General features: G+C 44.5%; 1 protein-coding gene across 3 annotated transcripts in view; it reads right to left on the bottom strand.

Moving 5' to 3' along the window:
• Positions 1–15,308, bottom strand: part of VPS13D (vacuolar protein sorting 13 homolog D) — a 265,713-nt gene that overhangs the window by 173,654 nt on the left and 76,751 nt on the right. For all 3 annotated transcript variants that reach the window (XM_055137626.1, XM_055137627.1, XM_055137628.1), the window contains exons 27-30: positions 11,670–11,880; positions 8,531–8,702; positions 8,231–8,343; positions 4,990–5,202 (exon numbers count right to left, since the gene is read on the bottom strand). In XM_055137626.1, coding sequence (XP_054993601.1) covers positions 4,990–5,202; positions 8,231–8,343; positions 8,531–8,702; positions 11,670–11,880 — 709 coding nt within the window. The remainder of the gene's footprint in view (positions 1–4,989; positions 5,203–8,230; positions 8,344–8,530; positions 8,703–11,669; positions 11,881–15,308) is intronic.

Genomic DNA, 15,308 nt, shown 5'->3' with positions numbered 1-15,308 from the left:
CACAGATGAGTCTAGATGTTTTCTCTAGCCAGAACTAGCCTGAGAGTCCAGGTCTTTCACTGAGCAGAAAACTCAGTGGGATGATATTACCATGGGTTTCTCCACAAGTACTGTCTCCCCAAATTCCTTATCAGGATAAAAACCAAGGCATCCTCTCTTCTGCTGTGGTCCAGTGCCTGTCCAGGCATTGAGTCGATAGTGGGCAGAGATGGGCCAGAAGAAAAAGAAAAATGGCCCAGGGACACAGCCACTGGGTTTTCTGGGTTGTGTTTTGCTCTGTGAGGCCAAATGCAAGGTGGTTCTCTGAGGCTCTGGCTAACAACCGGTACCTGGCATACCTGGCCCACTGTGCTGTGGAGAACTTCTCTTCAGGAAAGCTGGTGTAGAGAGACTGTAAGGGCTGGCTTTCTCTAGTCTCCGCTTTCCCCTACCCTGGCTCGCTGCCTCTGGAAAAAAGGGCGCCCTGCTGCATGTCTCCTCCGCACAGACGCAGCATTTTTCCCAGAAACACTTTCCCTTTTGTAACAGAGAAAAAATGTTGCCCTCAGTAAAATTTTTCCACCCCATTCTGAACACAGTTCATCAGAGCTATGCATTAACTAGAAAGTCAAAGAGTGTCTGATGTCTTCTCTGGAAAATATTTCAAGCCTATAAACACTGTGAAGTGATTTATATTTGACACAGAAAATCCCAACAGAGAACCAATTCTTCTTGAGACACAAAAAGCGTTCAAAAGTTCCACTCATGAGAACATTTTAACCCTCTCATTAACAATGGTATTTTTGTTAGCAAGAGCCAAGGTAAAACTTTGTTATTTGACTCCAAGAAATCACAACCTTGCAGTGTATACACGGAATGACATCTCAAGGCTCCCTGTGTATTAAAAATATGACAGGTGGGACAACCAGCAGAGAGAGCAGAGCTGGCCAAGCATCCACTGGCAGCTCGCCATCACTGGAACCTCAGTGGGTCCCAGACTGCTGAAGGATGTGGGCTTTGGAGGCCCTCAGTGAGCTCCATGTCCCATACTACCATGTGACCCTATAAGAGCTATATGATCCCTCCAAGATTCTACTCCTGGATTTGCTAAATGCAGAGGACACCCCTTCACAGCCCTGTGAGAATCAAAGGGATGTCAGGTCTGGCTCACAGCTGAGCTCAGGAAAAGGTAGAGGCATACCCGTTACTAAACTTTAAAAAAATCAACCAAAGTTGGACTTTCTACTTTGCTGGAAGTAGGCAGTTTCAGCACTGGAGAGAGACCATGATCTCTACCTGAAAAACAAGTCAACCCTGGGGTCAGAGCGATAGCTCCGTGGGGAGGGCATTTGCTTTGCATGCAGCCAACCCAGGTTCGATCCCCGGCATCCCATATGGTCCCCCAAGCACTGCCAGGAGTGATTCCTGAGTGCAGAGCCAGGAATAACCCCTGAGCATTGCTGGGTGTGACCCAAAAAGAAAAAAAAAAAAAAAGTCAACCCTGGAGAATTTCCTGAAAGGCCCCTTGAAATAATGGGTACAATGCAGCAAATAAGTGAAAAACTACTCTTGATTAATTTTCTCCTTTAACCTATCCAAGAAATCCTCATAAACTGTCAGAAATAATAACTACAGATATTATTTGTGCCAAGAGCATGTCAGTATCATTTTAATTATCTCCACCCTACAAAGTTGTGCAGTAATTCTTTTCTATTTCAGGGGGTAAAAAATTGCCGCTTCAAGAGGTCAAATAAGGCTGGAGCAATAGCACAATGGAGAGTGGACTTGCCTTGCACACAGCCAACCCTGGTTTGATCCCCGGTACCCCAAATGGTCCCCCAAGTCCACCAGCAGCGATCTCTGAGTACAGAGTCAAGAGTTATCCCTGATCACTGTAGGGTGCGGCCCAAAACAAAACAAATAAAAAACCCCAAAAGGTCAAACAAGCTGCTAGACCAGAGCTAGAAAGTGTTAGAACAAGTTTCTAAGCCTCAATCTGATTCCAAAGCACATGCTCTTCCCACATACAATACTGCTCCCATAAAATCAAGAAGAAAAACAATGGCACTCAGACACTAAATCTCTATGTGGAAGGCTGAGTCAGCAGGACCTGCCTTTGACTTGGTAATGTAAGTTAAAACTAGCTTCCTTTCTCTTATTTCTATAGGCCCAAAAGTCGTGTCCCCTCCCCCACCCACAAGCCTCTTTTAAAACGGCAGAATTTATTCCTTCCCAGAGTCTCTTCCCAAATAAGAAAGTCTAGAGCTTACAGGAAGGCTGGTGTGAAGCCTCTGGTTTAATTATGAACTACCTTTTTATTAGGCAGCAGAGACATCTTTTGGCCAATATGCGAAATTGCAGAGAGCCTCCAGACTACCAGACCTCTGCCATTAACGGCCCAGCCACAGCTCCCGAAGCCCCACTTGCTGGTGTACCTACCAGGTGAGAGTCTCTCCAGCCGACATCTACGGTCCCCTCCAAATAGGAGGCAGATCCCCCACCCCCTTCCAGCTCGGTCCCATCAGCCTCCATCAACCACCCCATTGTATTAAGGGGCCCAGCCTGAAGCCACTATCTACTCAGCAAATCACGCTGCTCAGTTTTACATCCTGTCACTGGACGAAGATGGGCAGGGGAGAAAAGCAATCTCAGCCTATAGGCCTCAGAGTTTCCCCGGGGATCTATCTGCAAAGACTCACCCTCAGCACAGCAAAACACTGATGGGGAAGACTTGTCGAAGCACACTAAGTTCAGTGAGTGAAAAACAAACACTGAAGGCACAACCAGTACTAAATAGCTTTGCATCTCCTCAGAAAACGACTTTAGTTACACCATGGTGAGGATGTCTAATGATCTCAAAGAAATGATGGCACAGGTAGTCAGCAAAGGATGAGAAACTTTGAGAGCCAAAATGAGAAAATTAAAGCAAAAAACGACAGAAAAAAAGAATATGGTAAGTAATTAAAAAAAAAAAATCCTCAACACAAGCTCTGAGCAGAATAATACAAAAATGAACATTAGGGGGCTGGAGCAATAGCACAGTGGGTAGGGCGTTTGCCTTTCACGTGGCTGGACCCGGGTTCAAATCCCAGCATCACATATGGTCCCCTGAGCACCGCCAGGAGTAATTCCTGAGTGCAGAGCTAGGAGTAACCCCTGTGCATCGCCAGGTATGACCCCAAAAGCAAAAAAAAAAAAAAAAAAAAACATTAACCAGAGAATCATGGGATGAGCACAAGAGGAACAATATAGGAATCCTCAGAGTTCCTGAAGACAAGGAAGGCAAATGTGATGAAGAACCAATCATTAAAAAAAATCATAGTTAAGAATTTCCAGAGTTGAGGCTGGAGCAATAGCACAGCGGGTAGGGCATTTGCCTTGCACATGGCCAACCTGGGTTCGATTCCTAGCATCCCATATGGTTCCCTGAGCACCACCAGGAGTAATTCCTGAGTGCATGAGCCAGGAGTAACCTTGTTCATTGCCAGGTGTGACCCAAAAAGGAAAAAAAAAAATCTAATGAAATGAGGGGCTAGATTGACAGTACAGTGGGGAAGGCATTTGCCTTGCACGCAGTGGACCTAGGTTTGGTCCCTAGCATCCCATAAGTTCCCCCTAGCACTACCAGGAGTTAATTCTTGAGTGCATTTGCTGGGTGTGGCCCAAAAACAAATAAAAATACCCTCAATGAAATGAGCCCCTCACTCCATCCAGCCAGATTATCATTCAGAATTCAAGGAATGATACAGTGCTGCAGGGACAGGCAACAGCTTAGGGGAGTCAGAGCCTTGAAACCTATTTTAATAGAAGCTTTAAAGGATCTTCTTTAAAGGACAGTATAGATTTCCCAGCATGTGGCACCGAGGTATGGCACTCATTCACAGAGCTTATGGTCACCCTCTATTAGATTAAGAAAGGTGTGTTTACTCCTAACTGGCTAAGGGATTTGACACATTTTCAATGACAAATTAACAACTCATTTATGCTGAATATTCTGTCTGATCAGTTTTTTATATATACAGATTTTTATTACAATCTTTTACAATGCAAACAGTGTCTATAATATACCCTTTCCTAGTATAAAATACACTTTGTATTTTTATAAGCGTATTCAGATTTCCACTTTAAATTTTTTTTGGGGGGGTCACACCCGGCAATGCACAGGGGTTACTCCTGGCTCTGCACTCAGGAATCACCCCTGGCGGTGCTCAGGGGACCATATGGGATGCTGGGATTCAAACCTGGGTCGGCCGCGTGCAAGGCAAATGCCCTACCCGTTGTGCTATTCCTCCAGCCCCTCCACTTTAAATTTTTTTAATTTTCCTCACTCTCACTAAATTTTACTTTGTAGGATTTACCAATTTCTTGTAAACTCTAAACTCTATTGGCACAGAATTAGCCATTTTAATTCTTTAAATTTATGTACCTCTAAAAACTATGTTTTTAAAAATTTACTTGATCAAAATTTAAAAAAATTTTACTTAAAATAAAAATAAAGAGTAAAATAAATGAGGGTCGGAGTGATAGTACAGAGGATGGGGCACTTGCCTTGCACACAGCCAGCCCAATTTGCTCCCCAGCATCCCATATGGTCCCCTGGGTACCACCAGGAGTACTTCCTGAGTGCAGAGTCAGGAGTAAGCCCTGAGCATTATCAGGTGCAAAATAAAAAGCCCCAAAAAATAATTAAATAAGATAAATTTTTTAATTCAATAAAAAAGAACAAAATGGATGAAACTGCATACTTTCAGGATTACTGAGTTAATTTACAATTCACAGCTCTTATATGTCACTGTCAATCTTTTCAGTGATTTCTCAATTCTCTGAGGTTCTTAAACCAACAAAGACCACAACCAAAGAAAAATGTCTCAACAAAAAGGCAGAATCCACGCATGAACTATCAGGCCCATAAGAGCCAGGAGAGCTCTTTCTGGGAATAGCACCCAGTCCCTCAGAACCACCTAGAAGCGCCCCCTCCCCTCAAAAAAAAAGGAAGGCAGAATCTACTACCTGAAATGCAGCTCAATCTGAATGGATCCCTGGGAGGAAGTGCTGTTCTTGGAGGGCTGAAAGATGCAGGTGAACACATTTGTCATGCCAGGGCTGGTCTTCTGCCCAACATAGCGGGTATCAAAAGCCATCATGGAATGGGAAACCAAGTTGATGGACTTGGTTTGATTGGAGAAGCTCTCATAAAGCAGTTTACATTTTTTGAAGTCAAATCTGAAAGAGGGAAAAGAGAAAAGATGCTAAACTCTTCCATTCTACAAAACAATGCTAGCACAACATCATAAACATGCCTAAGTTCTAGAAAGAAAAGCTTTGATTCTAAGACTTTTCATTGATTTTGTAACAGACTCCTCAAAATGCACTTAGAATCATTGTGTAGAGTATCTTATCCTTTATTTTCCATTTGCAAAGAGACAATTTTGTCTGCAGGACTTTTTCTGTTTTTATTTTTGCTTTGGGATTACACCAGGCTGTACTCAAAACTTATTTTTGGCTCTGCACTCAGAGATCACTCTTGGCAGTGCTCGGGAAACCCCATGGGGTCTGTGAATCAAAACCAGGTCAGTCGCATGCAAAGCAAGCACCTTATCCATTGTACTATCACTCCAATCTTGTCCATATACTTTCATGATAAACAAGGAATGCTGAACAACTTCTGACCTGGAACTGTTGATTGTTGATTCTAGAATGCCTAAAGGATTCACTCTCCAATATCTGTTAAATTTCTTATATAGAACCACTAGATCTTCATGAAAACCACCAGTATAAATAACTATAAAGAGAAATGGTGGGGCCGGAGAGATAATACAGTAGGTAAGGCACTTTGACCCAACCCGGGTTCAATCCCCAGCATCCCAAATGGTACCCTGAGCATCGCCAGGGGTGATTCCTGAGTGCAAAGCCAGGAGAACCCCTGAATATCGACCAGTGTGGCCCATAAAGCAATAATAATAATAATAAAATAGAAAAATGACACTAATCCACCAAAGAAAATGCATTTATAACCACAGTTTTAGAGAGACAGTATGAGTGATAAGTTGCTTGCCTTGAACACAGCCAACCCCTCTCTGTATCAGCCCTCTGCCCCCATGTACCCATCCATCTGATCCCCAGCAACACATATGGTCTCTTAAGCACCGTCAGTCGTCACTCCTGAATAAACAGTCAACAACAGCCCTAAGCACCGCTGCATATGAACCAAAAATACAAAATTAAATAAATAAATGATAAGCACCTTCTTTTTCTTTTTTTTTTTTTTTTTTTTTTGGTTTTTGGGCCACACCTGACCATTTCTTGTGGTGCTCAGGAGGGTCACCCAGTACCACAGGGCGAGGCCTCCAACAAGTAAAATATGTACCCTGCCCTCTGAGCTATCAATCTGAAACTCCCCCCACCCCTCAACCCACTTGAGTTCTTTTTCAGTTTAACAAAGTTCTTTTTCAGAACAGAGAAACTGCAATAAGCAACCCATAACTATTCGCTGCAACCGCAACATTGTATACATAACTACTCCATGTTGGATAAAACTATAGGCAGAACAGGTCATCAGGAAACCTGCAGGCTCAGAAGACAGCCTGGGACCCATCGTTTTACTACACTGTGTTCTCCTCAGCTGAGTGACAGACCAGGAGTTTTTTGGTTGTTTTTTCTTTTTGGATCACACCTGGTGATGCAGAGGGGTTACTCCTGGCTCATGCACTCAGGAATTACTTCTGGCGGTGCTCGGGAGGACCATATGGGATGCTGGGACTCAAACCCGGGTCGGCCACATGCAAGACAAACGCCCTACCCACTGTGCTATTCCTCCAGCCCCTCAGGAGAGATTTTTAAAGAAAAGATAAAGTCAAAAAGAGTCTTGAGTGGGAAATAACTAGCCTTTAATTCCTGCTTCCATCTTCCCAGTCACCGGATCTCATACTAGTCAAAAACTATCTGCTGGGGAGGCAGTTCACTGCCCAGAGAGCATGTTTGGCAAGGAGGAGGCCTGGGTTTGATCCCCAGCACTGCACAGCCCCCTAAGCATTGCCAGGTTCGAGTCCGGAGCACTGGCAGGCATGATCAAAAAAAAAAAAAAATTAAAATGCATGTTTATCTAGAAATAGAAGTAATGTCTGTTCAATCACACATGGCTTAATTTTGAATTTGGGGGGGTGGGGAGTGGGTTTGGTTTTTACAAGCCCGTCCATTTTCATTGCTTACTCCTAGCTGTGTTCAGGGATCACTCCTGGGGTGCTGAGATAATTATATGTGGTGCCAGGGATCAAAATGGGATCAGTTACAAGCAAGGCAAGTAATTTATCCCCCATACTATTGCTATCTCTACCTGTGGCGTATTCAATATGCCAAAAACAGTAACAACAAGTCTCACAATGGACACATTACTGGTGCCCACTCAAGCAAATTGATGAACAATGGGAAGACAGTGCTACAGTGCATACTGGCCTTTGAGGGACTGTAGCTGGGTAAAGAAAACTATCTCTCAGATCCCTTACATTGTTTTTAGGAGATGAAAATGAAAAGTTACTGTGGAAATACAATGTACTCTAGAAAGTTCTATGCCAATCATCAGAACTTAAAGGTCCCACAGAAATCAAGTCCTATAAATAAATAAATCATTAAATAAGCACATGCTTTGTCTAAAGCCCTATCAATGGCTATTCAGCTTCCAGAGGATCCCAAGTGAGAACACTGGCCCAATTTTGCCACAGCTTCCACTCAGAAGCTAAAATCCATCCACCTGATGTGAGTCTTCAAGTCTCCAGACACTGGCCGGTGACTGGCGCCACTCCCCAGCAGGTCTGCATCTCCTCCTATGCAGACACACAGTAAGACCGGATTCCCTCGTGTGGGACCATGGGTATTACCTAGCACACCAAACCACTCCAGGCTCTGTCTCTCTCACCAGCACTTCAAGGTGCTGATTGCTCTGTTTGCCAAAGCAACTACACTGAGCAGAGCAGCCAAGACTCACAACGCACACACTGCCCAACTGAAAAACAGCTTCACGGTTGGGAGTCATTGTGCCTCGCGTGCCTGCTACTTCCGCTGAACCTAAGCTATTCTGACTGAGGACACGGCGACACATCTCAACTCTTCAACAGCACTGTGACCACTTTCAGCAGGGAGCTGCCGCTCTGCAGCCTGTGCTCCACGCCAGAGAAAATCGGTGGATTCTTTCTTCTACTATCACTGATGGTTATTCGTTACACTGCTGCTGCCAGTGCTCAAGCTCAAGCCTTACCTGGCGAGGGACCCGGCACCGTCTCTTCCTTTTGGATCTTTCAGCTCCAGGCTTACGTTCACCATGTCGATGAGGAAGCACATGCACGTGTACACCTCTCCGCTCAGGACAGTCTGCAAAGGGAAATGCTCATCAGCCCACACCCGAGGAAGCCAACCTGAAAATGAGGTGCAGACGGTGAGAAACCTGGTTCCTCTGCTGCCTTCTGCTCATTCCCCAAGTGAATCTGAGGAATACACAAACTGGGTGAACAGCAACTGAGATGAGGACAGCTTCAGAGGAACATAAAGTCTCACTTACATGAATTCTTGGATCTTGTAGATCATAAGGCCGCATAAATTCCTCTATGGGCTCTCCAAGGTTGTTCTCTAGCAAACCACGGATCAACTTATATTTGGACAAATCCAGGGAGCAGTGGACAGAAGAGAGATTGCCATGGATAGATATGTCTGGCACAGCATGGCTTATTTCTCTGTGAAAAAAAAAAAAAAAGAAAAAAAGTCACGTTCATGAATTCCCAACTTGCCACTGACATAGTTCATCCCAAAATCTAAGAGTTAAAATGTACCCATCCCCTTTTTCAACCAGTTCATTTCTAAGTTCCAATGAAAAAATTTCAGGTTGCTCCAAATGAAACAAATTAGCATGACCAAGGGGCCAACTCAGGTCTGAGGCCTGGCATCCCATATGGCCTACTGAATGCAGAGCCTTGAGCATCACTGGGTGCAACCCAAAAACAAAAACAAAATAAAGCCCACGAGGAGCCAGAGAGATGGTACAGCAGGTAGGGTGTTTGCCTTACATACAGCTGACCTGGGTTCAATCCCTGGCACCACATATGATCCCCAGAGCACTGCCGGGAGCAATCCCTTAGCACAGAGCCAGGAATGAGCCCTGAGCACAGCCAAGTATAGTCCAAACACTTTTTCGTAATTAAATTATTTTTGGCAGGGCGACATCCAACAATGCTCAGGGCTTACTCCTAACTCTGAGCTCAGAAATTACTCTTGGTGGTGCTCGAGGGACCCTATGGGATGAGAGCAATCGAACCTGAGTTGGCCATATGCAAAGCAAGTGCCTTACCCACTGCACTATTGCTCCAGCCCCTAAAAATTAAATTAAAAAAATAAAAACACAAATCTCAGTTAACTAAGTAATGTATTAATCAGGACTCAAATAGCTTAAACACCATAGCTGGGAAAGCAGTAAGCAGGGCATATTCTTTCCTGTTTGGATATGTAACATATCCCTCACTAAATCACTATATTTCTGATTTAGTGATAATTAAAGAAATATACCACTGTTCTATACTGAGGCCAGAGGGATATTGAGATAAAGTCTGAATTAGTTACTTGTCTCAGCTAAGTTGAAGATGACCAGGGCCAACTTCACAGGAGTGACCCACCTCATTCCCACACTGCAGGGCTTTATCTCGACCTTTCCAGGAATTAAATAAGCTTCACTGACCTGCAGACACTACACTCTGAGCACACAAAGCAGAGGAGTTAGATCTGAAGTAGAAGAAGAAGAAGAAAGCTGAACAGCCCGAGCACATGATTTGCACGCAAAAGGCCCAAGTCCATTCCCCATATTTATCTCAATATCCCAGGTACCCTGAGTACCACCAGGAATGACCCCCAATCATAGAGCCAGAAGTAACACCAAGCACTCACTGCCAGGCGCAGCCCGAAAACCCCAGTAAGTAAATCAAAACTCTGTTCAGAGGAAAAAAAAAAAAAAAACCCATATACAGTCAAGTTTTGAAAGATCTGTGCTGCAGTTAACAAATGCGGCTAGATACCTAAACTATAAGGATAATGACTTTTAATTTTTAAAAATCTCTTTAAGCCCTTTTGAAAACTTTTTTTTTAAATGCTGAAAAGGATTACCAGGTACCATCTCCAGGTTCCTGCTTCAGCAATGGGAGAAACTGACTGGGAACTTCTGTTACACCTTCTATCTCGCTAATGGTATTATCATCTGCACATCAACACTTTTGCAAGTGGGCAATGTTTACAACAGCAGAGCAGCAAAGCTTTTTTTTTTTTTTTGTGGAGTGTACAGCTTAAAACGAAAATAAAGTGTTCAATTTATAAATAACGAAGTTCCTCTTAAGACTCTAAACCAGTAAAACCAAATATAGCCCATGCCAACCATAACTGAATGCCAGCCAGGGAGCATCTGAATACAAGTAAGGATGGAACGCAAAAACCCAGTAAGAGCAGTGAGACTGTGTCATTAATAATCCAAAGAGAAATTAAAAAGTAACATTAAGTGATTTGCCCAAGAACAGTAAAGGAGGCTAAAATTACAAGCTACACTAGTAATGAGACTATTTTTCCAACTGCTATAAATAAAAACCTCCTCCACTGCTTCCCCGCACTGCCTCATCCTACACTGGAGACAAGACCAAGTGTTGCTGCCTTTTCCCTTACTGAAAGGCAGCCCATGAGCCCGCATGAGGACAGGTAAGTCCCAGCAACACCAGAAGACACACAAGCACACCAAAGTTCAGCCCTGAGGGTCAGGCTTTGGGGTTGGAGATGGGGCTGGAGGCTGGCTTAGGGAACACTGCTGGGAATGTAAACTGACTAGAAATTTTGAAGCTAGGTGTGAAATGAATGACAACTGAAGCAAGACTCTGAACCAGAGCTCCTCAACCTTCTTCCAACCTTAGCCATTGCTCTTTACAAAATTCTTCCATATTGTTCAGGTCAGAACTGCCCTGAAATAATTTTTCTGATTAAATGAAGATACAGTGGGGGCAGAGAAGACAGTACAGTGGGAAGGACACTTGCTTTGCACATAGCCAATCTGGGTCCCATCTCTGGCACCCCATATGGTCCCCTGAGCACCACCAGGAGTGATCACTGATCACAGAGCCAGGAGTAACCCCTGAGCACTGCTGGGTGTGGCCCAAAAGCAAAAAAAATAAAATTTAAATAGATGTGTCTTTGGGGAAAAGAGCAAGATCAAACCAAATAACTACTATAGTCAGGACACGTGATCCCTACGGCAACTCTTACAATAAACCTTCCCAACCATCTCTAGCTTTCTAGCTTTCTAAGGTCACCCAAGTACATGCTAAATTCATGTCTCTTTCTATGCTTTCATGACATCTATTATATCCCTGAACCACAGTTGATAACACTGGACCAACCACTCAGATTCATCACTTATAGATGATTATATATAATCACGATTATATATAATCACCTGCCTATAACTCAACAAAGTGGAAGCTTCATGAAAGCACAAGCTTTGCATTCATCGGGGTTGCCCCCTGTCGGAGCAGGGACTCGAGGGGTACATGATGAATGAATGTAGCCCTATTGGACTATTCATGGGAACATCCTATTTCTCTGCTCTTCCAGACCCATTTCCAAGCTTAAGAGATTTCTGCTTCTAACAGGCACCTCTGGAGATATGAAACACTCACTTGTCCAAATTCCTTTCCACCTGCAATTTCAGCCTACAGGGCTCAGTTAAGAGGCTTCCTCCTGTCTGTCGCACAAAATAGGAGGGGAAGATCAGATCTCCAGTGTTGTCCTCTGAGGCCTTAGAATACTCCCGTGGATGTCTCTCTGCAGCAAAGATGTCCATGTCTTGGAGATCCACGACAATGCAATCCAACAGGCAGACATGGTCTTCTACATGGTCCCGAGGCAAGAGAGAGAGAGAATGAAGATGATGAGTCCCTGAACCAAACTAAGACACCCTGAACCAAACTAAGACAGCAAAGATAAGTCTTTGGAAGATATTTAGATCTGCCAGCGTCAGAAAATGGGTTGTCCAGGAGTCTCCACTCTGACACCAAAACTTCCTCCTTACATAGGTAGAGCATGATACCCAAAGGTTAACAAAACTTTCCATAGACCAGGAGAGGAGATAGCCCAAAGGGCCTTGCACACACCACACCCAGGACCACATGGCTGTTCCCCTCCCCAGAGCACTGCCTGGTGTCCCCAGCAAGGCCTGACCTGAGCATCACTGCCAAAGCAGCAAGCCCTGCACTGCTGCCTATATCCCTGGGAGTGGCCCCTGAGCTCCCCAGCACTGCTGGGGAGACCTTTCAAAAAAGAAGTTTTACAGTATCAAATTTCTTTTTTTCAAGCAAGTATCACATGCAAACATTTCTATTACCATAAACCTAACCCCCCCTCCTTCAATTTTGCAGTAATCGCCATAAACTCTCTTCCAATAGACCTAACTTAACTCCATTCTGGTTCCTGGAAATCACTCAGCCCACAAGATGGGCAGGGAAAAGACAGGAGCTAAGACCCTTGTCATTCTGGCCACCATGCCACCAACCCCATGCTGATCCCTTGGCAAGCACCAATGGACTGACCCCTGAGCACATAGCTGGACAGCAGCCGGGCACTGCCAAGTGTGACCCCAAAGCCAAAATAAATAAATTCTTGAGAAATTCTTAAGAACCATTTGAAAGGAAATTCACTGATGCAGTCAAATTCTCTTCCTCTGCACATTTTAATGATTATGTTTAATCTACTTGCTCTTTAAGCCCGTGCTGGCGCTTGTCTCTATTCTCTTTGCTTGCTTGCTCTTTCAAGCTCATGTTTCCTCTGGAACAAGTATTTCTTCCCTTCTCTCCTCTCACATCTCAGTAAGTTTCATTCAATAAACCATCTTGTATCACAAAAGAAAAAAAAATACAAACACTCACCCAATCCATAAAAGATCCCACAGAATCTCTCTCACTGCCTACTTTTCCAACCCATCTCCAGCCATTCTCTCCATGCTTGTAAAGTGGCAGACTTGCTGGCCTTCATTAAGGCAAAGGCCAAGCTTTCTGCTGGAGAACAGTCTCCAGCTCGGCTGGTTCTGCTCTATTTCTCCATCCACTACTATTCTGTCTATGCTGTCACACTACGACACTCTCTTAATCAGTTAATGTGCAGGTAGATACTTACTGTCTTTTCTATACCATTTACACATGGTGCCAGGAACTATGTCTAACAGCACATTAATATAAAACAAAATATTATGTATTAAAAATATGTAACACATTAACAATACCTTAATAATAACACACTGATGATAGCAAATTAACAAGTGCATTACAGAAGTGCTTGATTTTTTTTGGGGGGGTGGGTATGATTGATAAAAATGTGTCATAAATCAAAGTGGATCACAGCTCTAACAGATGAGGGCAAGGAAGGGGACAAAGGCTCAGAAATTCATATGAGGGGCCAGAGTGATAATACAATGGGTGGGGCATTTGCCTTGCATGCAGCTGACCTGGGTTGGATCCCCAGCTTCCCATATGGTCCCCTGAGCACTGCCAGGATTAATTCCTGAGTGCAAAGCCAGGAGCAAAACCTGAGCATCACCAAGTGTGACCCAAAAACAAAACAAAACAAAAAATTTGTATGATACAAGGGTGAGAGATAGTACAGTGGATAAGGCATTTGCCTTGCAAGCAGCTGATCCAGGTTCTATCCTCAGCAATCCATATGGTTCCCCAAGTCCACCAGGAATGATTCCTGAGGGCAGAGCCAGGAGCATCCCCTGAGCACCACCAGGTGTGGCCCAAAATGGGAACAGGGGGCGGGGGGCTGATTTATAAAAATATGTCATAGATCAAAGTGGATCATAGCTCTAACAGATGAGGGCAAGGAAGGGGACAAAGGCTCAAAAATAGAGGGGTGCGAAATTCATATGCTACTACTATAGAGTCCCAGAGATACACATCAGCACTCCAAGAGAAACAAAATTAAATAAAAAAAGATGAAACTTTCTAAAGAACACCCCAGTTCACTTCTACCAAGCCTCCAATAGCATGTGAGATGGGCTGGTCCTACTCATCACTGACAATGAGACACGGGAAACAGTGGCTGTGTGCCCGGCATCAGTTTCCAACACTTTCTAAGAGCTCCTAACGTGTGCCGTGCCCGGCCCCAAGTGCATGCACACAGACTGGTAGGCAGTGTGGCACAGGTGAAGAAGCCGTATTCAGTCTCTACTATGCCCTTTCTACCCAACCCTTAGCCAGTTAAACCACTTCATCTAAGTCCATGTCTCCTCTTCTGTAACACAGGGATCCAGATAAATGCAGGTGTTAGGAAGGTGAAATGCGTAATTTACATAAAAAAATGCACCACGGTGTCTATAAATAGGAAATGTTAAACAACCACTGTCTGGTGAGACTCGTGATAATCTCATGTAATAGTTAGCATAAATGACAGGCCACTTTCCCATGGCCCACTGCAAGTGTTCAAAAGTCCTGGGGCTGGCTACCAACACCCTTAGGGCTCGGTACATGGCCCACATCTCCCCCAGTACAATCACACCAAACTAGTGTGGAGCTGCTTGTGCTCTGCTCCCCATCTAGATCCTTAGAGCAGAACCTCGCTCACCCATCTATCACCCATCGATTCAAATCCCAAGACTGAAAAGACAAAACTGGGCTCTCATATAGAAAGACAAGCATTCGGGGGTGAAGAGAGGCTTTCCAAGCAGTGCTCTGGGGACCAAGGGGTTCTGGAAAATGCTCTGCCAATTGAGCCAGTGAGTCAGTGCTGGGGCATGAGGATGAGGTGCTAGTTGGGTCCTGAGATGCCAGGATTACCAGGGCCAACCCAGCAGAATTTAGGGGTCACTGGTGCCACACCCAGTAATGCCCAGAGGTCATATGGTGCCGAGAATAGAATCCAGGTCAATCGCATGCAAGGCCCTAACTCCTGTACAATCGCCCCAGCCCTTGGAATGACTAATTCTTAAACTCTAGAGAAGAGCCTCACAAGATGGTTCATATCTTTCAAAACTTGCAGAGGGGAGTGGGGGAAGGGGAAACAAAAACTACTTGCTGAAGCATTTCTATTGTTAGCTGGTTCACTGCAAACATTTTTTTGAGGGGTCTTTTTGAGGGCCACACCCAGCAGTGCTAGAGGGGCTACTTCAAGACCTGAGCTCAAGGGTGGCTCCTGGCAGTGTTCGAGGAGTCATGTAGTACTGGGTGGAAACAGGGTCTTCTGCAGGCGCCGCACACGCACGAGCCCTCCAAACTACCTCCTCAGCCCCCACACTAACATTTTAAGAGCTGATTTCTGATGATCAA

Source organism: Sorex araneus, chromosome 5 (assembly GCF_027595985.1).
Source record: "Sorex araneus isolate mSorAra2 chromosome 5, mSorAra2.pri, whole genome shotgun sequence".
NCBI lineage: Eukaryota > Metazoa > Chordata > Mammalia > Eulipotyphla > Soricidae > Sorex > Sorex araneus.
This window is presented reverse-complemented; position numbering and strand designations above follow the sequence as displayed.